Here is a 26,866-nt window from a genome sequence, read left to right on the forward strand (position 1 = left end):
AAGACCACGACATCGCTGACCAATCAGAAGAGGGCGACAAGCAGTGCTGACCAGCCAGGGACCTGAGCGCAAGGCGCGCCGCCCACTCCCAGCTCCAGCCTGCAGGCTCCTGGGAGTTAAGCGACAGCCGTCCCCTCCTCCGGCCGCACGTCGTCCTGCGCGCCGGTGTTGGCCTGCTGTGTGAGCAGGCTCGCGTTCCGCCTGCCCTGCGCACTGTGGTGTCACAATGGGTCTGACTGTAGGTTTGTGCTCTGTGCAGGCACAGTGGGAGGGAGCCGCGAGCAGGGAACTGGGAGTCGCATCCTGAACAGGTGCAGAAGGAAAAGTCTAACAGGCAGATCCAAAGAAACAGAGCCCCAGCAGAACCGGGGCCACCGGAGCCCTTGTGGAAGCAAAAGGGCCGGCGGGTGTTGTGGCGCAGTGAGCTAAGCGGCCACCTGCCACGAGGGCACCCCAGATTGGAGCTCTGGTTTGAGAACCGGCTGTTCTCCACGCCTACCCGGCTCCCTGCTAATGCACCTAGGAAAGTAGCACAAGATGGCCCAAGTGCTCGGGCCCCTGCCACCCCCGTGAGAGGCTGAATGGAGTTCTCATCTCCATTCTGGCTGTCGTGGACACCTGGGGAGTAAACCAGCTGATGGAAGATCTCTCTGGCTGTCTGTCTGTCTGTCTCTCTCTCTCTCTCTTTGCCTTTCAAATAAAATAAATAAATTTTATTTAAGATTTGTCCGTTTGTTTGAAAGACAGAGCTACAGAAAGGGAGAGGTAGAGGCAGAAAGAGAGAAGTCTTGCATTTGCTGGTTCACTCCCCAAATGACTGCAATGGCTGGAGTGGGGCCCATCCAAAGCCAGGAGCCAGGAGCTTCCTCCGGGTCTCCCACGTGGGTGCAGGGACCCAAGCACTTGGGGCATCCTCTACTGTTTTCCCAGGCCACAGCAAAGAGCTGGATCGGAAGTGGACTCCAACCAGTGCCCTTATGGGATGTCCGCACTGCAGACAGTGGCTTTACTTGCTATGCCACAGCCCCAGCCCTACAGCTTTTTTATAATATGCATTTTCCACAAACACTTTGAAGATTCCTCTTATAGTGTGATGGTGGACAGTGTATACTCAAGAGTCATTAACAGCCAAGCCTTGGGGACTGGCCAAGGCCTCTGGCTTGATTGGCATATGCCTAGAGAGTGCAATTCTTCCCCCCAGGTAGGGGTGGGAGCCTCTGGTTGCTGGGATGTATAAGGCCGATGAAATCACTGTGTCTGGCCCTGACAATACAGCTGCAGGTGGGCTGGAAATTCAACACATCTATAGCTGGCTAAATTGTAAGTTGATCACTTAGTATGGCCGGTGAATGATGCTACAAACTCCAGTGGCCCTTGGCAGAATATAGGTTCTCCACTCCTAGGCCTTTCTGACCCCTGGCCAGCAATGGAACCTTGGTGGGGACATGGAGGGGCATCAGAGAGTGACACCTTGTGGTGACAAAGAGCAATGGCAGAAACAGCCGCAGTCCTGTGCTGGGGACACCTGGGCTTTTCTCCTGTCGGTGAGTCCTGGGACACCTCTGTGCATCGCACAAACCCCACACTCCCGGGCAGTCCTGGAGAACGGGCAGCTCCAAGAAGGAGGTAAGTGGCGAGTTCAGGAGGGAAAGGCCAGAGCCGATACTTTCACTCATTTGGGAAACATTTTGAAATGTATTTATTTAGCGGAGAGGCAGAGAAGCAGAGATAAAGACAGAGAGAGCCCCCCATCCACTGGTTCACTACCCAGATGCCCAAGCCAGGAATGCAATCCAGGTCTCCCTCGGGAGGGGCAGGAACCAGGTCCCCTGAGCCGTCACTGCTGCCTCCCGGGGACTGCGTGAACAGGAGATGAGGCCGGCGCTGTGGCTGGGCTGGAGCCCAGGCTCCCCCACGGGGGAGGGACCTGGGCGTCCTAACTCGCACTGTAGCTGCCGGGCGAACTGCCTGCCCCTATTCTGGAAACATTTTAAAGGGGTCCTGATTATTGGGGTCCAGCTCATCCTGGCACCAAACAGGGAATGACAGGAGATGCACCACAGTGCTAACAGGGTTTCTCTCTGGGTACTGAGAGATCTATGATGTACGATCTTTTAAAACGTTCTGTAGGGGACGGTGCCGTGGTGGAGTAGGTTAATCCTCCGCCTGCGTCATCGGCATCCCATATGGGCGCCGGTTCTAATACCGGCTGCTCCTCTTCCAGTCCAGCTCTCTGCTGTGGCCCGGGAAAGCAGTGGGCCCTGCACCCACATGGGAGACCAGGAAGAAGCACCTGGCTCCTGGCTTCAGATTGGCGCAGCTCCGGCCATTGCGGCCATTTGGGGAGTAAACCAACGGAAGGAAGACCTTTCTCTCTGTCTCTCCCTCTCACTGTCTATAACTCTACCTCTCAAATAAATAAAATAAAATCTTTTTTTAAAAAGTTTCTGTAGTTTTCAAAAATTCGACAAAACATTATCACTTGGCTTTTTTTAAGACAGTTTTAAAAAAAAAAATAGATTTATTGATTTGAAAGGCAGAGTTAGAGAGATGGAGGGAGAAACAGAGAGACAGAGAGCGAGTGAGAGCGCTTCCGTCTACATGGCTCACTCCCCAGATAGCCACCGTGGCCTGAGCTGGGCTAGGCTGAGGTCAGGAGCCTGGAACTCCACCCCGGTCTCCTACATGAGTGGCGGGGACCCAAGTGCTTAGACCATCCTCTGCTGCTTTCCCAAGAGTAGCAGAGAGCTAGGCCACAATGTCAGCCACGAGACAAAAACTGTTAAGAAGACATGATGCAAAATTTCTCAGCTCTGTTGTTTTTATGGTCAAAAAACAAAATAAGTTAATGAATGTGATGAAATGAAGTAAAACAGCTCTTTCTTCTGTTTTCCAGTCTCTCTAGAAAACAATCACTATTTACACTCTTACACATGGAATATTTTATTAGCTATCTCAGAATAGATATTAAATATCTCTTAAATTTTACTTTTATTTGTTTTCATTTTCTATTTGAAAGGTAGAGACCCAGAGAGGAGACCCTCCATTTGCCAGTTCACTCCAAGTGTCCACAACAGCCAGGACCAGGAGCTCCGTCCGGTCTCCCGCGTGGGTGGCAGGGACCCGAGTGCTTGAGCCGTCACCTGCTGCCTCCCATTAGCAGGCAGCTGGACCCAGAGTGGAGTCCGAACCCACCCCCTGGGCACGCTGATGTGGAAGATGGACATCCGAAGAAACACCTTAACCAATGTACCGAATGCTCACCACCTAAATGCTTCTTTGCTTTGCTTTTTTTTCACAAAATCTATGTCGCTACACCATGGTTCGCGTCTTGCTGCTAAGCCCACCATCTGCAGATCCTTCTATAGTGGCCTATTTCTGGAAACCAGCTTCAGTTTTGTAGAATAACTGAATCGAATTCTGAGGTATAGATGTTCTGTATTTTTTAAATCTAGCCTTCTGTCTATAAACATTTAAATTATTTCTATTTCTTGTGATAAATATCCCTATGATAAATGTTCCTTTTTTTTCTAAAGATTTATTTATTAATTTGGAAGGCATAGCTGTAGAGAGACAGAGAAAAAGAGAGATCTTTCATCTGCTGGTTCACTCCCCAAATGTCTGAAACGGACAGAGCTAGGCTGATCTGAAGCCAGGAGCCAGGAGCTTCCTCCGGGTCTCCCACATGGGTACAGGGGCCCAAGCACTTGGGCCATCCTCTACTGCTTTCCCATAGCATAGCAGAGTGGGCTTGGAAGTGGAGCATCCAGGACTCAAACCGGCGCTGATATGGGATGCCAGCACTGCAGACAGTGGCTTTACCCATTACGCCACAGCACTGACCCTGATAAACATTCATGGACCTATGTCAGCATGCTTTAACGATTATATCTGTATGACATATTCCTGGTGGCAGAATTGCTGGGTTGCTCTCCAAACTGTTTGCACCGATTGGTGCCATGACCATTGTGAGAGGGAACTACCCTCCGATCAACAGGACCGGGTGAGATCACACTTTAACATTTTCGCCCACACCAGATAGTCTAGGAGAAACACAGTTTTGATTTTCATTTCAAAAAATTATTAATGAGGTTGAGCTTTCTCTCTCTCTCTCTCTCTCTCTCTGCTCAGTTTTCTATTGAGCTGTGGCTCTCTTCCAGGCTCATGTATATAAGCTCATAGGAAAAGAAGAATAGAGCCTTTGTCCCATGTACATATTTTCCCCATTTGATCATTTGACTTTTTTTAAGATTTGTTTATTAATTTTTTGAAAGGCAGAGTAACAGAGAGAGAGAAGAGAGAAGAGAGAGAGAGAGAGAGAGAGAGAGAGAGAGAGAGAGAGATCTTTAATCCTCTGGTTTACTTCCCAAATGGCCGCAACAGCCAGGGTTGGGCCAGGCTGAAGCCAGGAGCCAGAAACCCCACTGGGGCCTCCCACATGAGTGGGCCATCCTCTGCTGCCTTCTCACGTGCATCAGCAGGGAGCTGGCTTAGAAGCAGAGCAGCCAGGGCTTAAACTGGCGTTCGGATACCGGATGTCGTTATTACAGGCGGCAGCTTAACCCACTGTGCCACAGCGCCAGCTCTGGTCATTTTTTTTAGGTTCGAATTTACTTTTATTTTTCTTCCTGATTTTTCATTGCACTAGTTTTAAAGTATAAAGCAATTCAGGTTGCTAGTGTGTGTGTGTGTGTGTACAGTAGTAGAGCCATAACAGTGTTTAGCACCAAACTATTCCCTGAGGTCGCTGCAGCACCCCTGGGCCGTGTGCTCTGTGTATCTCGCAGTTCGTGGCTTCGGTATTTGAAATAGGAGTAGCTTACGCTGTCCCCATGGTTTAACAAGCTAGTTAAGGGAACTTGTCTTGAAGTCACTTTTTGTTTAAGATTTATTTTATTTATTTGAAAGACAGAGTTACAGAGAGAGGTAGAGACACAGAGAGAGAGAGGTCTTCCATCCGCTGTTCACTCCCCAGATGGTCGCAACAGCTGGAGCTGAGCCGATCTGAAGCCAGGCACCAGGAGCTTCTTCCAGGTCTCCCACGTGGGTGCAGGGGCCCAAGGACTTGGCCATCTTCTACTGCTTTCCCAAGACGCAGCAGAGAGCTGAATTGGAAGAGGAACAGCTGGGTCCCGAACCGCCGCCCAAATGGGATGCCAGCACTGCAGGCCAGGGTGTTAACCTGCTGCGCCACAGCGCCGGCCCCTTGAAGTCACTTTCACTTGCCAAGTGCTCTGCTTTTACGGAAGCCTGCAGGATCCTCCCCTGGCGCCCCTCTTGCCTTGGTGTCTTAGCCGGGCGTACCCCACCCTGGGGCCGCCTCCAAGTCTGGCTGTGCAGTCAGAGCACCCTGTGTCTTCCCACGATGCACTTGAATAGAGCCGTTCAGAGCAGAGCATGGGAACCGGCTGGTGGCTGAGAGCCAGTCTCCTCCCTCCTCTGGGCATGAAGCGCTGGAACAGGGCCTGGGGTGTCCAGTCCCGGAGAAGCCCAGGCCAGCACAGGACAAGCCAGAGAAAAGCCAGCAGCTCCCTCTCCCTGCCCTGACCTGGGGGCAGCACAAGATCCACAGCCCTCCGTCTGTCACAGCAAATACAAACTACTAATAAGAAGCAGAGAAAGACGCTAGCATGGAGAGACAAAAAAAAATTTCCTTTCATATATATATATATATATATATATTAAAAAAGCACTGCTCTAACAATTCTCCTGACAAGGTCATGGGTCACCTGAGGCTTAATTTCACAATTCTTCAGTGACTCCTCCCTCGGCTGAATTTTGCTATGCTTCCCTGCACCACCGTCCACTTACCTGCACTTTTCCCAATCAGGTTCAGTGACCCACACCTAGGGACAGCCAGAGGAGCCTCCCCCCATCCGCTCCCCTCTGGCCGCACGGATTGTGCCCAGGTACTGTAAGGAGAGCTCAGAGCCAGCTCCAGGCACCTCTCACTCTGCGCATCACGAGGTGAGCACGCGCGGCAGGCAGGGAGACAGGGGTTCCCGGGGACTCGCCCTGTCCTCTACTGCCTCCAAGTCTGATTCCCCAGCTCCTGTCTGCCCTGTGAGTGCCCTGGCCATTTGTCCATGACTGCTTTTGGCCTCAGTCAGCCAGAGAAGTTTTCTGAGAAAGGGAGGAGTGGGTGGAGCCCTGCTGGACTTGGCTGGTTCCAGCCTCGCCTCCCTGTCCGGGACCGGGGTGGCATGAATTGATCTTTAATGTGACTTGCCCTCTGTCTCACGTTGGCATTGGCCAGGACTGGTATCCCGGAGAATCAGGCACCGCGGGCAGAGGCGGCTGGCTCTGGGGAGCGCCTGTGACAGGCTAGGACCCATCCTGGTGGTCAAGGTTGACTGGGATTAGAGCAGAGGAGAGAGGACTCTTGGCTGTTGGGAAGTTTCCGCCCTGCCGTACCTCTCGGCCCTGCATTCTTCTCCTTTTTGTATAAATGTCCATTTCTGCAGAGGAAGGACCAGTGGAGAAGCAAGCATCTGAAAATACGAGGTCCTCCCCACAAATCAGCACCCTCAGTCACCCTGCACAACTCCCTGTCTTAGGTGGGGGCTTGGAGTGCTGTGTCCGGGCGCTTAGTGCACACTTCCCAGGACGGCCTGGAGGTGGCGCTGTTGAGCTAACAAATTCACACGCTATCACTTGTTAGCCAAATCTGATGTCACTTTGTCAATTTATTCTTGGATTAAAGAGGTTAATTAATGAGAAACAGGTGAATTTCAAATAATCTTTCGAGTACTAGAGAGGACTTTCTGGCACAAATTTCAGAAGCCATAACAAGATTAGCAAATTTGATCACATAAAAATGTCAAATTTAGGGGCCAGTATTATGGCACAGCGGTGTTAAGCTGTCATCAGAGTGCTGATCTGAGGCCTGGCTGCTCTGCTACCAAGCCAGCTTCCTGCTAATGAGACTGAGAGGGCAGTGGGAGATGGCCCAAGTGCTTGGGCCCCTGCCGCCTATGTGGGAGACCTGGCTTTGGCCTGGCCCAGACCCAGCTGTTGTGGTTTTTTGAGGACTGAATCGGTGGATTGAAGATCACTCAATCTCTCTCTCTCTCTCTCTCTCTCTCTCTCTCTCTCTCTCTCTCTCTCCCTGCCTTTTCCTTCTCTTTCTGTCTCTGTTCCTTTTAAGTAAATAAATAAATCTTTTTTTTTAAATGTCAAATGTCTGTGATTTAATAAGCCAGTAGATGGAAAACAACCGAGGGAAATAATAGCAAATGCTGTGACAAAGGGATAGTTCTTTCTTCATTTAAAAATTTTTTAAAAAATGTATTACTTGAAAGGCAGAGTGACAGAGGGAGAGAGAGCTCTTCCATTTGCTGGTTCCTGCTGAAATGCCTGCAACAGCTGAGGCTGGGCCAGGCTGAAGCCAGGAGTCAGGAACTTCGTCCTGGTCTCCCATGTGGGTGCAGGGGGCCAAGCACTTGGGCCATCAATGGCGGCCTTCCCAGGTGCATTAGCAGGAAGCGGGACTCGAACCGGAGCTGTGAGAGGATGCTTAACTCGCTTAGCCCCACTGTGCCACAACGCATGCCTCAGGATAGTTTTCTTAATGTTCAATGGATCCTTAAAAATAAATTTGATTTAAAAATGAAGAAAGGGGCCTGTGGCGCAAGGGCTAAGCCGCTGCCTTCGGTGCCTGCATCCCATATGGGCACCGGTTCAAGTCCCGGCTGCTCCACTTCCAATCCAGCTCCCTGCTAATGCGCCTGGGAAAGCAGTAGAAGATGGCTCAAGTGCTTGGGTCCCTGCCCCCCATGCGTGAGACCAGGACTAAATTCCTGGATCCTGGCTTTGCCCAGGCGCAGCCCTGCTGTCGTTGGGGCCCAACCAAGGGATGGTAGATCTCTGTCTCTGTCTTTCAAGTAAATCAAATAAGTATGACAACTCACAATTGTGTGTGCATCCAATCGCTGCATACAAGCACCCGGTTGCTCTGTCTCAGACCATAAAGGGCGCCTTGCTCGCTGCCTTCTTCGATTTCCTGGGCACTTGGGTTTTGTAAACCGTGTCTCAGCTGTTCCCACGCAGAGCTGGGGCCTCAAACGTGGGGACACAAGCTAGGAGCCAATCTCCAGCTCCCTGCACCTGCCACCCCAGGGCTGAGACGGACGAGGCGGCACTGCGGCGGCTAGCGCTGTTACGGGGACGTAGAACAGGTGTGCCGGGTGGGGTTTCTCAGGGAGGTAGAGAACAGGAGGAGAAGGGAGGGGCCCGCGAGCCTGGGGGTGTCCCCGGCTCCAACTCATTTCCTTTCAAGGGCCCTCGGAATAGTAGCCACGGGACCCTCAAGTCCGCCTGTCCAACTTTTACTTTTTATAGACAGATACACTGAGGGCTTAGAGACGTCAAGTGCCCTGTCTCGGCTCCGACCAAGCCCGAAGGCCTCACGCTCAGCCCCCGGATTCCCCTGTCTCTGCCCCTCGCGCGCTGTCCAGGCTACCCAGAGCGTCCACTCTGCCCCTCAGGACAGTGCGCGGGTTCGGCTCCGGGTGGACTACACTTCCCACAATGCCGCGGGCCCAGCCCCCCTCCCGCCGCCTGTTTGGCACTGTCTCCGCCAGTAGAAAGGCAGAGTTTCTAGGGGCCGTTCGCAGCAGCCAATGAGCGCGGCGGTGGGCGGGCCTCTCCCGTCCATTGTTCTCGGTGCCCCACGGGCTTGAGCTGAGGTGACTCCGGAGGGGCCGGACCGAGCCCGGAGGCGCTTTTGCGCGCGGAGCCGCGGCCGGAGCGGGACTCGGTCTCCGGAGAGGTGAGGCGCAGAGGCCGGCCTGGAGCTGCGCGGGCCCGGAGAGCCGCCCGCGGCAAGGGAGGGACGGGCCTGGAGCCAGCGCCGCTGGGGGAGGGGTCCCTGCCGCCCCCACGGAGGCGCGCGGCCGCGCGCGGCGAAGCGACCCGCACCGCGGCTTCTCCCGGCCGGGAACCCCTTGGCGGATGCCAGCGGGCGGCGCGGGGTTTGCCCTGGAGGGAACCTCCGACGACACCCGCGCAGCCGGCCGTGTTGCCGACGGAGAAACTGAGGCTGGGGGCGTGTCCTCCCCCGCTGGGACCCGCGCAGTGCTCTGCCCCCGCGTGCTCTGGGCACTGGGGTTGAACGCACTTTGAGGGCTTTGCTTCCTCACTAGGATTTTGTTTCTGCCTTGCTATTTTATCCATTGTTTTCATGTCAGGAGGATGAACTTAAATCATTGATGATTGATAACCTCTGTCAGTGTAATTTAAAAAGTATTTAAAAATACGCACAGCCGAGTGCGCTGATCTTAAATGTCACGTGGGGGGGGGGGCAAGTGTAGCCCTGGGAATCCAGACGGAGAGCCTTCCCAGCCCCCAGAAGTCTCCTCGGAGCCCCTTCCCGGTCAGTGTTCCCTCCCCCGCGGAAGGCAGCCACTGTTGTGTTTGCATGCTATTGAAATACATTTTACTGTGTGGGTGTGCTACAGCTTTATTTATTAAGATTTATTTATTTATTTGCAGAGAGAGAGAGGTCTTCCATCCACTGGTTCACTCCCCAAATGGCTGCAATGGCCAGAGCTGCATTGACCTGAAGCCAGGAGCCAGGAGCTTCTTCCTGGTCTCCCACGTGGGTGCAGGGGCCCAAGGACTTGGGCCATCTTCCACTGCTTTCCCAGGCCACAGCAGAGAGCTGGATCGGAAGTGGAGCAGCTAGGACTCGAACCGGTGCCCATATGGGTTGCCGGCCTTGCAGGCAGTGGCTTTACCCACTACAATGCCGGCCTTAAACATTTATTTATATTCATTTTATATTCATTTTGTTTGAAAGGGAGAGCTGAGAGAGATCAATCTCCTGTTTGCTGGTTTACTCCCTAAATTCCTAAAATGGCCATGGCTGGGCCAGGCCAAAGGGAGAAGCCTAGAAGTTCTAAAGATGTTGATTTACGTGGGTGTGGTAGAACACAGCCCCCCCCACCCCACCCAGGTGTCCAGGGAAGACTACTTGGAAATGTGGTGGCAATGATGCAGTGAGATAGTGGCTTCCTTCCAGTGAAGCCTGAGTGCCCTGACATGACATCCGATCCTTTGCTAATCCTTAAGATGTCCCCTGAGATAAGGAGGACGAATGTCATTATCTCTACTCATTAGGTGTCACTGAGGTTGAGTGGCTAAGTTGTGTCTTAGTCAAAGTCACTTGCCCTGCAGGAAGTCTGGAGTGACTTAGGGCAGACTGACCCTGCCTGGCCTCTTTGGAAGGCTTTGTATTTCCTCCCCTCCCTTCCCCTCGCCTCCTTTTCCTTCTTTTTTGATTGATTTATTTTTATTTGAAAGGCAGAGTGACCAAGAGAGGGAGAGACACAGAGAGAGAATCTTGCATCTGCTGGTTCACTCCCCAAATGGCTGCAACGGCCAGGGAGAGCAGACCAAAACCAGGAGCCTGGAACTCCATCCGGGTGTCCCACGTGGGTGGCAGGGGCCCAAGCACTTGGGCCGACCTTCGCTGCTTTCCCAGGTGCACTAGCAGGGAGCTGGACTGGAAGTGGAGCAGCCAGGGCACGGACTGTGTCTCAGGATGTCTTGGTGGGCGGAGCTGGGCTGCCGTGAGTCAGATCACTCGGGGACAGTCTGCTTACTGGTTCCTGTCCTGTCTTGTTTCTCAGCAGGTCTGCCTGCCTGTGGAGAGTTGGGGAGGGCCGTGTCTTCTCAGAGAGTGTGGCTGGAGAAGCCTCGAAGCCCCCAGCGCGTGGATGATGGCTGCGGAGGTGCCGAGCGTGACTGCTCCCCTGAGCCCCGTGGGCCAGGTGCCCCAAGAGGAGGACGAGCAGGAGGAGGCGGAGGTCACCACCATGATGCTGGAGGACGACGCCTGGGTGCAGGAAGCTGTGCTGCAGGAGGAGGGCCCTGAGCCTGAGCCCCTCGCGCAGGGCAAGGGCAGCCCCCAGGAGGAGGCAGCGGCCGGGGGGCCGCAGGGCGCGCTCGGCCGCCTCCGAGAGCTGTGTCGGCGCTGGCTGAGGCCAGAGGTGCACACCAAGGAGCAGATGTTGACTGTGCTGCCGCGGGAGATTCAGGCCTGGCTGCGAGAGCATCGGCCCGAGAACGGCGAGGAGGCCGTGGCCCTGGTGGAAGACTTGACCCAGACCCTGCGGGACCGAGGTGAGATGCAGAAGCTCGTTGGCAGAGGGCGGGGGAGGGGTGTGCTGTTTAGGGAGGAGGAGAAGGAGGTGGCCAGGACAGGGTGCACCCTGTCCAAAGGCAGTTGAGCACGTTCATCACCCTCTCATGCCCTATCCCGTGCAGTGGTGGCTCCAGAACTTCGGTCCAGGTAGGGCATAGGGCGCTGTTCTTGGAGCAAAGCGAGCACAGATTTTGCTTGAGTGTTTATTCGCTGTGACTGGGGAGTCGATGGAGGCTATGGGGAGGGAAGCTGAAGACCTACAGACCAGCCCTTGGCACTTCACTGGGCTCGGCAGTGAACACCAGGATGCTTCCAGCAGGGCCGGCACCGTGGCCCAGCGGGCTAGGCCACTGCTTGGGCCGCTTCGTCCCCTCCAGAGTGGTGGTTTGAGTCCCAGCTGCTCTGCTTGCAATCCAGCTCCTCAGTAACGCGCCTGGGAAGTACGGAGGACGGCCAAGTATTCGAGTCCCTGCCCCACAAGGGACTCCTGCGCGGAGTTCTGGCTCTGGCCTGGCCCCGCCCCAGCTGTTGTAGGAATTTGGTGTGTGAACCAGAGAATGAAAATCTCTCTCTTTCACTCTCGCTGTCACTCTGCCTCTCAAATAAATAAATGTTTAAAAAACAAAAAATTCCAGCAATTTAAAAAAATCTGATTTTTTTTTTCAAAGTGACTATGAAACCAATGACCAAACAAAATAGCTAATAACTAGGGACTTGCTGGGTTATAAGGCCATCCTGGGCTCTTAAAAAAATAATTCCAACTTGAGCTCTTTACCGCGGTTACCGCCTGGGTCTCCCGGGTTGCTGCTGAGTTCCTGGCTTGCCACTTAACTCCTGCCTCTCCACCGTGGTAGTCAGTTGTAAACTGGAGGTCACAGCAGGGAACGAGGAGGGGAGAGGAGGTGCATGGAGGATGCCGGGTGGAGTGGCCTTGGAAAGGCACAGGTGGGGGCTGGCACACTTCCCTAGAGGAGCTGTGTGGCTTTTCCTGGGTGACAGGGGTGGGGTGGGGTGGGGGGTCTGGCCGCTGGAGTGGCAAGTGTGCTTTGAGGAAGGATGGGTGGCAGCTGGGACCGAATGCTGTTGGTTCTTGAGCGAGGGCCCAGGGGGCATGGGAGGAAGCTGAGTCTGGCAACAGGATGTTGGTTTGATGCAGCGGGGGAGAGGCCGGAGAGTGGAGGGCAGCCAAGGAGCCGCCTGTCATGGCTGTGCAGGGATGGGGGCAGGCCGAGGCAGGGCCAGCAGGCACCGAGGAGGAACTGGACACGTGAGAAGGAGCTAACACTGTGAGTGGCTAGCGTTTCCCCAGCTCTTTCTGTGGGCCTGGCAGATCATAGGCAAGACTTTGGTCAGCGTCACTCCCTGGGGAAACAGGGGGTTATCTTTGCCAGTGAAGTTAGAGGAAGCTTGCAGGATCCGGAGCACCATTCAGACTGCGGCGTGCAAGGACACAGGCACCATGTGTGAGCATGTCACCACACGGACAGCACTGCACGGCCTTCCTGGTGTGTGTGCGAGGGAGGGGTGCAGGTGAGGACAAGGACAAAGCAGAGCGCTTTGGGCTGTGTGGTCTGGAAGGTTTAGGAGACAGGACAGGGACATATAAAGAGGAGAGGGCAGGTGACCGGGGCAGAGGCTGTGGCCACTGCCAGGAACCGGAAGTCCCAGGTGGGATGCTCATGTTACAGACAGGAAGTGGAGGTTCAGTGTGGAGCCAGGATTCCGACTCAGGCCTGTTGCCTTCCATGCGGGTTTGGTAGAGCCTAGGGTTTATTTGAAGCAAAGTGATTTTCTTTGGGCTTGAGAAATAATTTTATTCTTCCTATTAAAAAAAAAAAAAACTAGACACTTCACATCCTGTTTCATAACTTGGATGACTTGTCTCCTGATGGATGTGACAGGTTTGCCGTAAACTCCGGGATCTTCAGTCAGGAGCTGAGGGATCGCTGTCTCGCTGGGGCCATCACAGAGCAGCCGGGTCTCAGCAGGCATCGGGGCGACAGCAGCCCTGCCCCCTGCCCCGGCCCATGTGGGGGGCTCCGTGCCCTTTCTCTCCACGGAAGTGAGTGGCTTTGTCAGACCTCTGACTTCTGCCTTTTATTTCTTTTTACATTTAAAAAAATATTTGAAAAGCAGAGAGAGAGAGAGAGAGAGAGAGACTGGGGATGAGAAGCAGAAGGTTGGAAGCCCTGGCCCTTTGCGACCTGGCCCAGACCCCCCTGCAGCCTGGCCCCTCCTTAGTGCCCTTGTTCCGTTGAGGGCAGACCTTGCTGGTTCCTGAAGGTAACTGTGTTAGGAATGTTGTGCCTGAGTCTTGGGGTTGGAATGGCCTGGCCTCGTCTCTGGATAAAATCCTGGTGTCCTGTGAGTGCTCACCTCTGCCGGCCCTCGCCCTGAAGCCATCCTCAGCCCCAGTCACCGTCCTGTCCTGTCCCTGGTTGCACCATGTGGGAGCCCCTCTGTCACCTCTACTGCAGGTCCCCTCCCCCGGAAGGTCTGAGTTCTCCTTTCCTGCTGGCTTTTTGTCCTCGCCCATCCTGTTTCTATTTCTGTGATTCCGTTTCTTCTAGGAATTTGTAAGGCCCCAAAAGGCAAGAACTCTCTTTTTTCTCCTTCCTCTCCCTTCTGCCCCCCAAATCCACCCCTCACAGTGCCACACACAGAATGGGAAGCCAGTGAGTATGGTGGGGTGAGTGCAGGAATCCTTCCCACCTCTGGATGGGGAGGGGCTTGTCTGCTTGGTCCAGGAAGGAGGCACATCTACCTCGTTTGCAAAAACAAAGAGTCTGACATCAGGTTGGGCTTTGTATTTTAAAATGTTACTTGAGGCCGGTGCTGCGGCTCATTAGGCTAATCCTCTGCCTGCGGCGCCGGCACCCCAGGATCTAGTCCCAGTTGGGGTGCCAGATTCTGTCCCGGTTGCTCCTCTTCCAGGCCAGCTCTCTGCTGTGGCCCAGGAGTGCAGTGGAGGATGGCCCAAGTGCTTGGGCCCTGCACCTGCATGGGAGACCAGGAGAAGCACCTGGCTCCTGGCTTCTGATTGGCACAGTGCCTGCCATAGCAGCCATTTGGGGGGGTGAACCAATGGAAGGAAGACCTTTCTCTCTGTCTCTCTCTCACTGTCTAACTCTGCCTGTCCAAAAAAAAAAAAAAAAAAAAAAAAAAGTTACTTGAGGGGCTGGCACTGTGGTGTAGCAGGGTAAGCTGCCGCCTGCAACACCAGCGTCCTGTGTAAGAGTCCCTTGCTGCTTTGCTTCCAGTACAGCTCCCTGCTCATGTGTCTGGGATAGCAATGGAAAATGGCCCAAGTGTTCGGGCCCCTGCCACCCATGTAGGAGACCCAGAGTTCCCAATTCCTGGATTCAGCCTGGACCAGCCCCAGCCATTGCAGTAATTTGGGGAATAAACTAGCAGATGGAAGATCTCTTTCTGTTTCTCCTCTCTCTCTCACTCTGCCTTTCAAATAAATAAAATAAATCTTAAAAAAAAATTGAGAAGCAGAGAGAACGCCAGTCTGTTGGTTCACACCCCAACTGCCCACAAGGCCAGGGCTAGGCTGGGACCAGAGCCACGGGCCGAGACTCAACCTGGGTCTCCCGGGTGGGTGGCCGGAACTGTCATTTGAGCTGACCGCTGCCTCCTGTGGGCTGCATTGGCAGGAAGCTGGAGGCAGGAGTTGGAGAAAGAATAGAATCCAAGCACTCCAATATGACAAGCAGGCATGTCCAAGTGAGCGCCAACCTCAGTGTGGCAAAACATAGCTGGGGGAGGCGCCATTGTGTCGTAGCTGCTGAAGCTGCTTGCTGCCTGCGACCCCTGCATCCCACAGGGGCTCCGGTTTGCATCCCAGCTGCTCTTCTTTTTCTTCTTTGTCCTCCTCTTTTTTTTTTTTTTTTTAAGATTTATTTATGTATTTGAAGGGCAGAGTTACAGAAAGGCAGAGGGAGAGACAGACAGACAGACAGAGACAGAGAGGTCTTCCATCCTCTGGTTCACTCCCCAAATGGCCACAACAGCGAGAGCTGAGCTGATCTGAAGCCTGGAGCTTTTTCGTGGTTTCCCATGTTGGAGACAGGGGCCCAAACACATGGGCCATCCTCCACTGCTTTCCCAGGCCATAGCATAGAGCTGGATCAGAAGTGGAGCAGCCGGGACTTGAATTGGCACCCATATGGGATGCCAGCACTGCAGGCAGTGGCTTTTACCCTCTACACCACAGTGCTGGCCCCGGCTGCTCCACTTCTGATCCAGCTCCCTGCTAATGGCCTGGGAAAAGCAGCAGAAGATGTCCCACGTATTTGGGCCCTGTCACCGACATGGAGACCTGATAGAAGCTCCTGGCTTCAGCCTGGCCCAGACTAGCTGTTGAGGCCATTTGGAGGAGTGAACCAATGGATGCAAGACCTCTCTGTGTCTCTCCTTCTCTAACTCCAACTTTCAAAATAAATAAATCTTAAAAACAATAGCAAAATCCTGGCCAGGGATATTTCTGAATCGGGCAAGCCTGCAACCTAGATCTGGGGAAATTCTCAGGCTCGTGGGTGAGTCAGGCCCGTTCAGTCCCACAGAGGGCACTTATTCTTGGCCTGCCGATTTCCATTCTGAGGAGCTATCGATGAATCCTGTATCAACATTCAGCATGCCCGGTGAGTACTCTCATTTATGCTGGTACTAAAAGCAGTTTGCAGAGTAACTCATCTCTGAGTATGGAGGTGTGTGTTCCCACTCCTCGGACCACAGAGGCCCAGGGAGCCCTCCCCGCTGGCCTGAGTGTGAACCAGCAGCGGGCGACCCTTCTCCGTCATCCGTCCCAGCCGCGGGCAGAATGCCTGGACTGCCTGCATTTTCTTGAATAGGTCAAGTTTTTAATGTTCACTTAATTATTATCATCTGCTTGAAAGGCAGAGTGTCAGAGAGACAGAGAAATCTTCAAGTGCTGGTTTATGCCCCGAAATGGTCACAACAGCTGGAGCTGGGCCAGGCTGAGGCCAGGAGCCCGGAGCTCCATCCAGTCTCCCACGGTGGGGGGCGGGGGCCCAAGCACTTGGTCCATCCTCAGCTGCCTCCCTGGCTGCGCCAGCAGGAAGTCAGATGGGATCCAGAGGCGGAACTTGATCGCAGGCACTCCCATTCTCAGGCACTCCATTATGGGGTGCGGCTGTCCTGGGCAGTGGTTTAACCCGTAGTACCACAGTGCCCGTCCAGGACAGATGTCTGGTGGGCAGCACATTTGCCTGGATGTTAGCGTCTCCTGACAGACAGACAGACTGAAGCTGTCAGGGGCTGGACTCGCTAGCCTGAGGAGGTCACCACTGCTCCCGTGGAAGCCGCCCTTCCAGACTCGGCCTTTCGGTCTAGAGGGATTGACGGTCCCTTGCAGCACGCCTGGCACCTGTGTTTTCCATCTGCTCCAGGCCTGTTGAGTTATCCCAGCTGCTGCCAGACTACCTCTGACCTCTGAGCCGGGGACCGGAAGTCATTTATCAAGTTGTATGGCCCCTTTGGGCTCAGAAACTGTAGTCCCCAGGGGTGGGTGTGTGGCACAGTGTCCCATGTTGGAGTCCCTCTTCCTACTCCAGCTTCTCGATGGCATCCTGAGAGGCAGCAGTGATGGCTCAAGTAGTGGGCCCTGCCACCCACGTGGGAGACCTGGATGGAGTTCCTGGCTCCTGGCTTCAGCCTGGCCCAGCTCTGACTGTTGCTGGCATTTGGGGAGTGAACCAGTGGATGGAAGATCTCTTTCTCTCTCTTTCAAATGAATAAAAAGATGTAAATTTTAAAAACAACCACCTTCAACTTATATTAAAAAAAGAAAATGTAGCCCTTATAGAACTGGGACATGTGCCTGAACAGCTCTGAAGTTGCTTTATGTGGGTTCACCCAGGTTTCTGGGAGGTAAGCTGAAGAATACCCTTAGGGACAGGGAGACCATGAACTCGTGCCCCGGTGGAATCCCCTACATGGCCCCAGGCCCGAGTGACGGCTTCTCTCCTAACAGACACTTTGCTCTCACTTTTTGCCCATTATCCACAAAGAAACTGCTGACCCCGAGGGAGCTCAGGAAATTCCAGGGTCAAGAGTGGTGATCTGCTGCTGCAGAAATCTGCCCACCATCAGGACCAAGGGTGGGGGAGGGGCCTAGACCAGCTGTGTCAGCGCCATCTGCAGGCCTGTCGAGAATGCACACTCCTGGGCCCCACCCCAGAACTGCTGAATCAGAAACTGGAGTTTAACAAGCTCCCCGGGTGATCTTGATTCAGCCTGGAGTTTGAGAACCATTGCATCCGACTCGGCCACACGCTGGAATCTGCTGGAGACCCAGAGCCCTCACCTGGGGGTTCTTGTTTCCTGACTTTATTGGTCACTGTGGATCAGGTAACGGATTCTTGAGAGCTCCCCAGGTGGTTCTTCTGTGCAGCAGGCCAGGCTGAAGCCGGGAGCCTGGAACTCAATCCAGGTCTCCTGTGTGGGTGGCAGAGACCCACTTGAGTGTATCACCTGCCGGGCACGTACTACCTAGAAGTACTTGAGCTAACACCTTCTGCCTCCCAGTGTGCACATTAGCGAGGAGAGGAATCCAAAACCGGGGGGCCAGGACTTGAAGCAGGTAATCAAGGGGTGTCTTTAACCTCTGCACCCGACACCTGCCCCGCCATGAACATCCTGAAACAGCACCGTCATGCCACAGGGCAGGGAGAGGGGATGTTAGAACTGTAAGTGTGTGGCAGTCTCTCATTGATGCTGACCAGAGTTCATTGTCGTTTTTGTCAGTGGTCGCTCTTTTTCCAAGCCGCGGAGTTCAGGTGGACAAGACCCCCAGTCCCTCGGGCTAGCCGGGCAGCACTCCAAAGGGGAGAGCCCATGTTCAAATGGGGGAGAGCCAAGTTCGGGCAAAATTGGTACTGGATCCACTTTCGTAGCTGAGGCCCGTGGCTCCAAGCAGTGCTGCCACACAGTGTGGGCACAGGCAGGCAGGCAGGCAGGGCTTTGGAGGAACTTTGAGTCGGACACACTAACACAGCAGAGTTGGTGATCACTGTATTGTTATAAATTCAAATTCATCCCCAAATTGACAGCAGTTTCCTCACACATTCTGGTAAGCTTTCTAGCGTAGGAGAGGAGGAGGAGGAGGCCCACGGTCAGGTAAGGGCCCGGGGAGCAGCCACGGAACCTGCTGTGCCTGAGTCCCAGAGCCTGTGTCACAGGAGCCATTGGCTTCTACCCAGCTACGATTGTGGCTTTTGCCTGCTTGCCAGTAAGGGGAGAGGGTGGTTTTTGGACAGGGGTCCCTTCGTTTTGAAGGCTGAGTCTCTACAACTCAGACCCCTGCTCCACGGCTTACACAAACGGGAATTCTGGAATTCCAGATCTACGCAGGGTCTCCAGTGATGAGGGAGGCAACGTTGTCACGACCTTGGGATGGGGAAGGACTTCATAAGCCCATGAGACTAACAGGTAAGAGCTATAGATATTAGGCAATTTAGAAATCAAGAAATCCAGGGAGTCCCTGGCGCCTGGCTTCAGCCTGGCCCAGCCTGAGATGCCGTGGGCATCTAGGGAGTGAATCAGTGCACGGAGGATTTCTCTGCCACTCTGCCTGTCAAAGAAATCAGTCTTTTTTTTATTATTATTATTTTTAAAAAATTACGTTTGCTAAGTATTCATTCCCAATCCTTCTGTGCTAGTTTTCTTGGTTGACTGAAGTTGAAAGTCATTTCCTGGTTGTTTCTCCAGAAGAGCTCATGGGAACAGCAGTCTGCGCGTGTTCAAAGCTGTTCGCCTACAGACGTCACACTTGAAAGGCAGTTCTGCAGAACACAAAACCTGCGACCCACATTGTCTCGCCTCTCTGGTGTCGCTGTTGCTCCCCTGACTGCCGGCCTTGGATGTGACTGGAGAGAATTCTAGAGAATTCAAAGGGCTTTGCTCCTGTGCCTGTGGCCCGCCTGCCTGGCTATTGAAAACCGCCCTTGGCTGGGTTGGTTTTCCTTGGCGGGCAGTATTCCTTTGGAGGGAGCGGCTTTGCAGTTTCTGCTCCTTTGGTTTTTTCTTCTTTGGGAGCTCTGGTTACATAGTCGTTCTCCTTTTACCTCACTCTGTTCATGCCACCCTCTAATCCCTGAAACTCGTGTCCAGCGCGTGTAATTGCCATTCTCCCTTTCCTCCTCTGCGCCTTCCCGGGGTGGGGGGTGGGGTGCCGGGATCCCTTGTGGGCCTTCCCAGGTTGGCCGCATTTCCCCGGGGTGGGTTTCTTCCCCCCAGCTTGAGTTTCCTCTCCTCCTGTTCCTCACGTTCCGCCCCAGGTCTTGCTTCAGACAGGTGCTTTATTCTCGAACCTGTTTCTGTGGGTGGAGGACGGTGCCTTTTCTCAGTAATAGTGAAGTCCCCTGACTGTTGGGTGCGAGTCTCGGGCTCTCCTCTTCTCTGCTGTGCAGGGCTCACCTGTGCCATTCTGCCTGTCGCCTCAGCTTCCAGGAACCACAGGAGCCAGTACTGCTCACCCGCTTCCCAACACACTGTCATGCTGGAGGGTGACGCCCGCCTCCCCCGCCCCATCACTTTCCATGTTGGCCTCTCCCCTTCCGTTCTCAGCCTTTCCACCCAGTCCTGCTGTTCTGTGAAGACCTGACGTGTATTTTGGTGTCTGCAACAGCATCTTGCTTTTAATTTCACTGAAAATGAAGTTTTGGCTTTTTGTTTTATTTTTATTTACTAGGAAGGCAGAGCGATGCAGAGCTATAGGTATCTTTCATCCTCTGGTTCGCTCCCCAAATGCCCGTAACAGCCTGTGTCTGGTTCAGACCCAGGGTAGGAGCCTGGAATCCACCCAGGTCTCCCACGTGGGTGGAAGGGGCCCAGGTATTTGAGCCATCATTGCTGCTCTTGTATGTGCATTAACGGGAAGGTGGATTGAAGCAGGAGCAGAATTCAGTCCAAGGCACCCTAATATGCAAGTGTCCCAGGTGGCGACTTAAGTGGCTGCATCAGCACACCCTCCCTGAAGTGTGGACTTGTACTGCTTTCACTGTTGCTTCTGAGTTCATACCAGAACTTAACCAGATTTTTTTTTTAAGATTTATTTTATTTATTTGAAAGACTTACAGAAAGAAGTAGAGACGGGGGGGGGGGGGGGGATCTTCTGTCTGCTGGTTCACTCCGCCAAATAGCCACAACAGGCAGGCAGAGTTGAGCCAGTCCAAAGCCAGGAGTGAGGAGATTCTTCTGGGTCTCCGATGTGGGTGCAGAGGCCCAAGGCCATCCTCCGCTGCTTTCCCAGGTGCATTAGCAGGGAGAAGGATTGGAAGTGGAACAGTCGGGACTTGAACCAGCTCTCACATGGGATGCCGGTGCTTCAGGCCGGGGCTTTAACCCACTGTACCACAGTGCCAGCCCTAGAACTTAACCAGTTCTAAATGTAAAACAGTAAAAGTCCTTACTAGCTGATGTCACCTGTTCAGAAGAGAACAGTTACTAAAGTCACTCCCAAAATGCTTTTGGTCATGTTAGCTTGCTAAAAATAAATAGAATCTTCAGCCCAGAAGTCCCACAGAAGAGATACACAGAGCTCCGTGTTCAGAACTTGCAAGAAGGCCTGTCTTGGGAGCTGAGGAAACAGAATTCCAGGCTCTGGCCGGGATGGGGTTGGGGGAGGTGGGGGAGGGCATTGTGCCCTCCTGCCTGTTGGCTGTGGCGTCTGCAGGCTATCAGCGTGTGTGTGTGTGTGTGTGTGTGTGTGTGTATGTTCATTTAATAAGGTCTGTTTACAAGTCTGAGTGTGAGCTCGTGCTGAGCCCGGGTCCTGCCTGACAAGACGCATGTCAGATTTTACCATGCTGACATATGGAAATTGACGTTAATTTTCAGAAACTAGTAATTGCTGAAGTGAACACCTAACCCTGAACAGTGAGTTCACTCTAACAGTGGAGTGTTCACTAGGACTGTGTGTGATTATTTTACTAATTGCCCTCCTGCTTTCTCAGAAGCTCTGATTTTTGGGGTCTGAGGAATAATCAGGCTGTGACATAAAGTTGTTAATTCATTTCTACACACTCTACAAAAGGGGGAGAGACACAAAAATAGAGCACAAGGGAATTGCAGTAAACAGGGAAGAGTGGGAGGAAGAACCTGAAATCATAACATACGAAATGCATGCTATAAACACGTTCAGTATTCTTGGTGTAAGCTTTTGGCTCTGAGCTTCCCGGCAGGCGTGGTGAAAGGAGCAACAACCATGAGCATGAGGTGGACACAAACTGGTCACCCAGAAGAATGGCGCTTTTTGGTATAGAGCTCAAGAGGGAGACTTCTCCAGGCTCGTCAAGAGCACGTCCTGGGTATAAACAGTACTGTCAGCGGCTTCCTGGCACCATCAGTGTTGCGACAGCCATCAGTTTCTAGTGACACTTCCTGGAGCATATGTCTCTGTTAGCCAGGGCTGTTAAACCAACACACAGTCCAGGAAACACAGTTACCCGGGGCAGAGGCGTATCCAGGTGCCAGCCCTCTGCCTGTCTGGCTGCACCTAGGGCAGATTTCAGAGCCTCTCATCTATTTCTTCTGGAAATCCTACTGGGGTCTTTGTATATCCTTTTCTTTCTTTTTAAATGTTTGTTTATTTTCATCCATTTGGAAGGCAGGACAACAGAGAGAAAGAGAGATCTCCATCCACTGGTTCACTCCCTAAATGCCTGCAATCACCAAGGAAGGGCCAGGCTGAAGCCAGGATGCAGGAACCTCATTCGGTTCGTCCATGTGGGTGGCAGGGGCCCAAGCACGTGAGCCATCACCCACTTCCTCCCAGGATTGTTTTACCAGGAAGCTGGATTAGAAGCAGAGGAGCTGGGACTCGAACCAGCCATTCTAAGAGGACGTAGGCGTCACAAGCAGCAGTTTAACCAGCTCCATCACAACACCTGCCCCTGGCTTTAATTTATTTTCATTTTATTTGAAAGGCAGAGAGAAAGAAAACCAGAGGTGGGGGGGGGGGGGACCTTCCATCTGCTGGTTCACTCCCCAAATGCCTGCAACAGCCAGGGCTGGGCCAGGCTGAAGTCAGAAGCCAGGAGCTCTATCCAGGTCTCCCATGTGGGCAGCAGAGACCCACGTCCTTGAGCCATCACCTGCTCCCTCACAAGGGTGTGCATCAGCAGGAAACTGGATTGGAAGTGGAAGATCCAGGACTCGAGCCGGGCACTGCATTATGGGAAACAGGCGTCGCACATGGCAACTTAACCACGACACCGAATGCCCACCTTCCCCTCCTCCCAATAAGTTTTTTTCACCCACATGTTTGCTAAGTGTTGAGCAGGAGGGGGTTTGATGAGTTCATAGAAGCTGGATATTTTGTATTACCAATTTAAAAAGTCCATGGTGGGGGGGTGATACAGCTGGTTAAGCTGCACTTGTAATGCCCATATCCCATATCAGAGTGCTGGGTCAAGTCCTGGCTGCTCCACTTCCTATCCAGTTCCAGGTGAATGTGCCTGGGAAAGCAGCAAAAGATGGCCCAGGCGCTTGGGTCCCTATACTCACCTGGGAGACCTGGATGGAGTTTCTGACTTCTGGCTTCAGCTGGCCCAGCCCTGACTGTCGTGGACATTTGGGAGTAAACCAGGGACGGAAGATTCCATCTCTGTCCTCCTGTCATTATAACTGCGTAAGTTTTTAAAAAACAAAACGCTCGTCCGTAGGCTCAATGTGTAAGCGAGTTTGAGGGCTCCTTGAACTGCCCACTTGTTTGATTTGTGTAGACAAATGGTCCGAGGGTCCTTGCTGTCATCTTGTCCTGTGTTACATGCCAAGTAGTAAGACACTGGGCACATTGTAATGCAAGAGGTCATTGTATAAGTTCCTTTGGCAAGGAGACTGAGTTTTAGGGAAACTTCTCTGGTACCAGTTTAAAAAAAAAAAAAAAGAAACCAGTTAAGTTATTCATCAGATTTATTTATTGCTTTATTTTTTAAAAATATTTATTTATTATTTGAAAGGCAGAGTTACAGAAGCAAAGAGATAGAGGGAGAGAGGTCTTCCATCCACTGGTTCACTCCCTAAATGGCTGCAATGGCCAGAGCTGGGCCGATCCAAAGCCAGGAGCCAGGAGCCTCTTCCAGGCCTCCTATGTGGGGGCCCAAGGACTTGGGCCATCTTCTGCTGCTTTCCTAGGCCACAGCAGAGAGCTAGATCAGAAGTGGAGCAGCCAGGACTTGAACCTGTGCCCATATGGGATGCTGGTGCTGCAGGTCAGGGCTTTAACCTGCTGCACCACAGCGCCAGCCCTGTGCTTTATTTTTTTAATTATTTGTTTGAAAAACAGAGATACAGGCAGACACAGATCTCCCATGCGCTGGTTCACTCCCGAATGCCGCCGCAGCCAGGGCTGGGCCAGGCCGGAGTCAGGAGCTCAGAACATAATCCACAGGGACTCCGCTGCTCCAGCCATCACCTGCTGCCTCCCAGGGCCTCACTGCAGGATGCTGGTGTTGAGTGGAGCTGAGACCGGAAGCCAGGCACTCCACTGTGGCGCGTGGGCGTCCCAGGCCCACCGCGCCACACACCTGCCCCAACACCAGACTGGGCACCTACAGAGAACGGGCACCAGGGCGGTGTAGAGGTCATTGTGTACCCGTTGCTGCCCTCTAATTAGGATTTTCAAATTCCCACCTGACCTTGTGTCCCAGGGGAGAGACAGGTAAGCCCCGTGGGACCTTTAAGACTCTCAGCTCCAGGCCGTGGCCACAGTGTGCGCGGCCTGACACGCACGTGCGCCATTGGAAGGAAACAACCCTTCAGGGTGTCGGTTCCCTCCCAGCCTCTCCGTTTCCACTAGAAGTTTAGTTGGCAGACGTGTCCCTTTGGTTTCCTTGTCCGCTCAGGACAGGAATCGAGTCGGCACAGTGTGTTTTTCGTTGTTACAGATTTTGACACACACAGCGACAACGGGGAGAGTGACTCCGAGACAGGCCGTGCGTCCCGGGCCCGCGGGGAGGTGCCGCCCCAGGGCAGGGACGAGGGCCAGCTCATAGGCCTGCAGGGCACCTACCTGGGTGAGAAGCCCTACGAGTGCCCGCAGTGCGGGAAGACCTTCAGCCGGAAGTCCCACCTCATCACGCACGAGCGCACGCACACGGGCGAGAAGTACTACAAGTGCGACGAGTGCGGGAAGAGCTTCAGCGACGGCTCCAACTTCAGCCGGCACCAGACCACCCACACGGGGGAGAAGCCCTACAAGTGCCGGGACTGCGGGAAGAGCTTCAGCCGCAGCGCCAACCTCATCACGCACCAGCGCGTCCACACGGGCGAGAAGCCCTTCCAGTGCGCTGAGTGCGGCAAGAGCTTCAGCAGGAGCCCCAATCTCATCGCCCACCAGCGCACCCACACCGGGGAGAAGCCCTACTCGTGCCCCGAGTGCGGCAAGAGCTTCGGCAACCGCTCCAGCCTCAACACGCACCAGGGCATCCACACCGGCGAGAAGCCCTACGCGTGCAAGGAGTGCGGCGAGAGCTTCAGCTACAACTCCAACCTCATCCGGCACCAGAGGATCCACACCGGCGAGAAGCCCTACGCGTGCAGCGAGTGCGGCCAGAGGTTCAGCCAGAGCTCGGCGCTCATCACGCACCGGCGCACGCACACGGGCGAGAAGCCCTACCAGTGCGCCGAGTGCGGCAAGAGCTTCAGCCGCAGCTCCAACCTGGCCACGCACCGCCGCACGCACCTGGTGGAGAAGCCCTACAAGTGCGGGGCGTGCGGGAAGAGCTTCAGCCAGAGCTCCAGCCTGATCGCGCACCAGGGCGTGCACACCGGCGAGAAGCCCTACGAGTGCCGGGCGTGCGGCGAGAGCTTCAGCTGGAGCTCCAACCTGGTCAAGCACCAGCGCGTGCACACCGGCGAGCGGCCGCACAAGTGCGGCGAGTGCGGGAAGGGCTTCAGCCAGCGCTCGCAGCTCGTGGTGCACCAGCGCGTGCACACCGGCGAGCGGCCCTACCAGTGCCTCCTGTGCGGCAAGAGCTTCAGCCGCGGCTCCATCCTCGTCATGCACCAGCGGGCACACCTGGGCGACAAGCCCTACCGCTGCCCCGAGTGCGGCAAGGGCTTCAGCTGGAACTCGGTCCTCATCATCCACCAGCGCATCCACACCGGGGAGAAGCCCTACCGGTGCCCCGAGTGCGGCAAGGGCTTCAGCAACAGCTCCAACTTCATCACCCACCAGCGGACCCACGTGAAGGGGAAGCTGTGCTGACGCTGCGGGGGGAGGGGGACCAACTTCACCACCCACCAGCGGACCCACGTGGAGGGGAAGCTGTGCTGCCGCTGCGGGGGGGATGGGGACCAACTTCACCACCCAGCAGCGGACCCACGTGAAGGGGAAGCTGTGCTGCCGCTGCGGGGGGAGGGGGACCAACTTCACCACCCAGCAGCGGACCCACGTGGAGGAGGAGCTGTGCTGACGCTGCGGGGGGAGGGGGAGCCGGCCCCCTGGACCATCCCTGGGGTTTCCTCTGCTGCAGTCTTGCCCGGCTCTCATTCCTAGGGCACTGGGCAGAGGCCAGCCTCACCACGTTCGAGAACAGAAACTGGGTCTCATGTTTCACCGCTTGGTTGGGCTTCTCCCTGATTCTTCTGTGCCTCAGTTTCCTCCTTGGCCTGGGGGGAGGGGGAAATGTGTCTCTGTGTGAGACGGAAGACAAAGAAATACCAGACATGTGTGTGTGTGTGTGTGGTTGTTTTGCTGCCACTGTTGGGCCAAGGTGCCTTCACCCCAAGCCGCCAGCCTCCCGGGCCCCTGCCCACAGCAGAACCTGCTTCTCCCGTCTGCGCCGTCTTGGGCTTCGGTATCAGCTCAGGATGGAGGGGCCTCTGCAGCTCCGAGACACGCACGTGAAGGTCAAGCCCTTTCTATTTCCGTAAAGTGTCCAGAACCAACACGCTGCAGCCTGGAACGCAGGCCCCAGCGCCCCTTCCACTGGTCGGAGGCCAGGGCCTGTCGGGAGAGGTCTGCACAGAGGGCACCACGTGGTCTGCTCACTGCCCTGTGTTAAGTCGGCTGTCAGGGGAACACACTTGACCCTGGGCCTCGTGTTTGCAGCGTGACGTTGGACCCCAGGACACCTGCCGTCCGGGGTGCCGGTTTGTCTCATCAAGGGCCAACAGTCCTGCAACCTGCAGACTCCCACGCCCAGACTCCTGAGTTAACTCCGTCTATGCATTCGTGATCTCCCTGTTAACGTTTTCACTTTCTCTGCAGAGCTAGCACTCTGTCCGCTTTTCTGTACTGAGAACACCGTTAAGGGTTGATTGAGGACATCAGCGCTTCTGGGGAGACTGGGGCTGGGGGCCGGAGCTTGTCCTCCTCCTGTCACCGCTGACCTGGGGATGCTGGCAGTGGAGACGGGAATGCGAGCAGATGAGGGGGTTGCTAAAAGGAAGGGGGGCGGGCAGGTGTTTCCCAGAAATGGGAGGTCGCCACCTGCTGCTGCCTGTGGAATCTGCTCAGAATCAGCCTGGATTCCCAGGGGACAGACGTGGCACGCCGCCGAATAAAGTGGAGTCCCGTTCTGAGTCTGGTTTTTTTTTAAAAGATTTATTTATTCAAAAGGCAGAGTGAGAGAGCGCTTCTATCCACTGGTTCACTCACCAAAGGGCCACAACAGCCAGGGCTGGGCCAGGCGAAGGCCAGAAGCCTAGAACTGGATCTGGTCTCCCTCACGGACTGCAGGGGCCCAG

General features: G+C 54.4%; 1 protein-coding gene across 4 annotated transcripts; it reads left to right on the forward strand.

Annotated features, from left to right (window-relative positions):
* Window positions 1-8,629: 8,629 nt before the first annotated feature.
* Window positions 8,630-26,701, forward strand: ZSCAN2 (zinc finger and SCAN domain containing 2). Of its 4 annotated transcripts, XM_051828036.2 has the most exons (4): window positions 8,638-8,770; window positions 10,632-11,124; window positions 18,514-18,601; window positions 24,061-24,193. In XM_051828036.2, exons 2-3 carry the CDS (start codon window positions 10,719-10,721, stop codon window positions 18,582-18,584), a joined length of 477 nt encoding a protein of 158 aa, XP_051683996.1. In that variant the 5' UTR covers window positions 8,638-8,770; window positions 10,632-10,718; the 3' UTR covers window positions 18,585-18,601; window positions 24,061-24,193. The 4 variants fall into 4 exon arrangements, with proteins under 4 accessions (XP_008273534.1, XP_051683996.1, XP_008273535.1 ...); XM_008275312.4 differs by lacking the exon at window positions 18,514-18,601 and having other exon boundaries at window positions 8,630-8,770; window positions 24,061-26,701; XM_008275313.4 differs by lacking the exon at window positions 18,514-18,601 and having other exon boundaries at window positions 10,635-11,124; window positions 24,061-25,504.
* The last annotated feature ends 165 nt before the right edge of the window (window positions 26,702-26,866 follow it).

This window comes from Oryctolagus cuniculus, chromosome 12 (assembly GCF_964237555.1).
Source record: "Oryctolagus cuniculus chromosome 12, mOryCun1.1, whole genome shotgun sequence".
In the NCBI taxonomy this organism is placed as follows: domain Eukaryota; kingdom Metazoa; phylum Chordata; class Mammalia; order Lagomorpha; family Leporidae; genus Oryctolagus; species Oryctolagus cuniculus.

Excerpts from the sequence above, each read along its gene's own strand:
- ZSCAN2 (XM_008275312.4), top strand. The coding sequence starts at position 10,719 with ATGATGGCTGCGGAGGTGCCGAGCGTGACTGCTCCCCTGAGCCCCGTG. Across the intron at positions 11,125-24,060 it reads CCAGACCCTGCGGGACCGAG|ATTTTGACACACACAGCGAC; the intron begins GTGAGATGCAGA and ends TCGTTGTTACAG.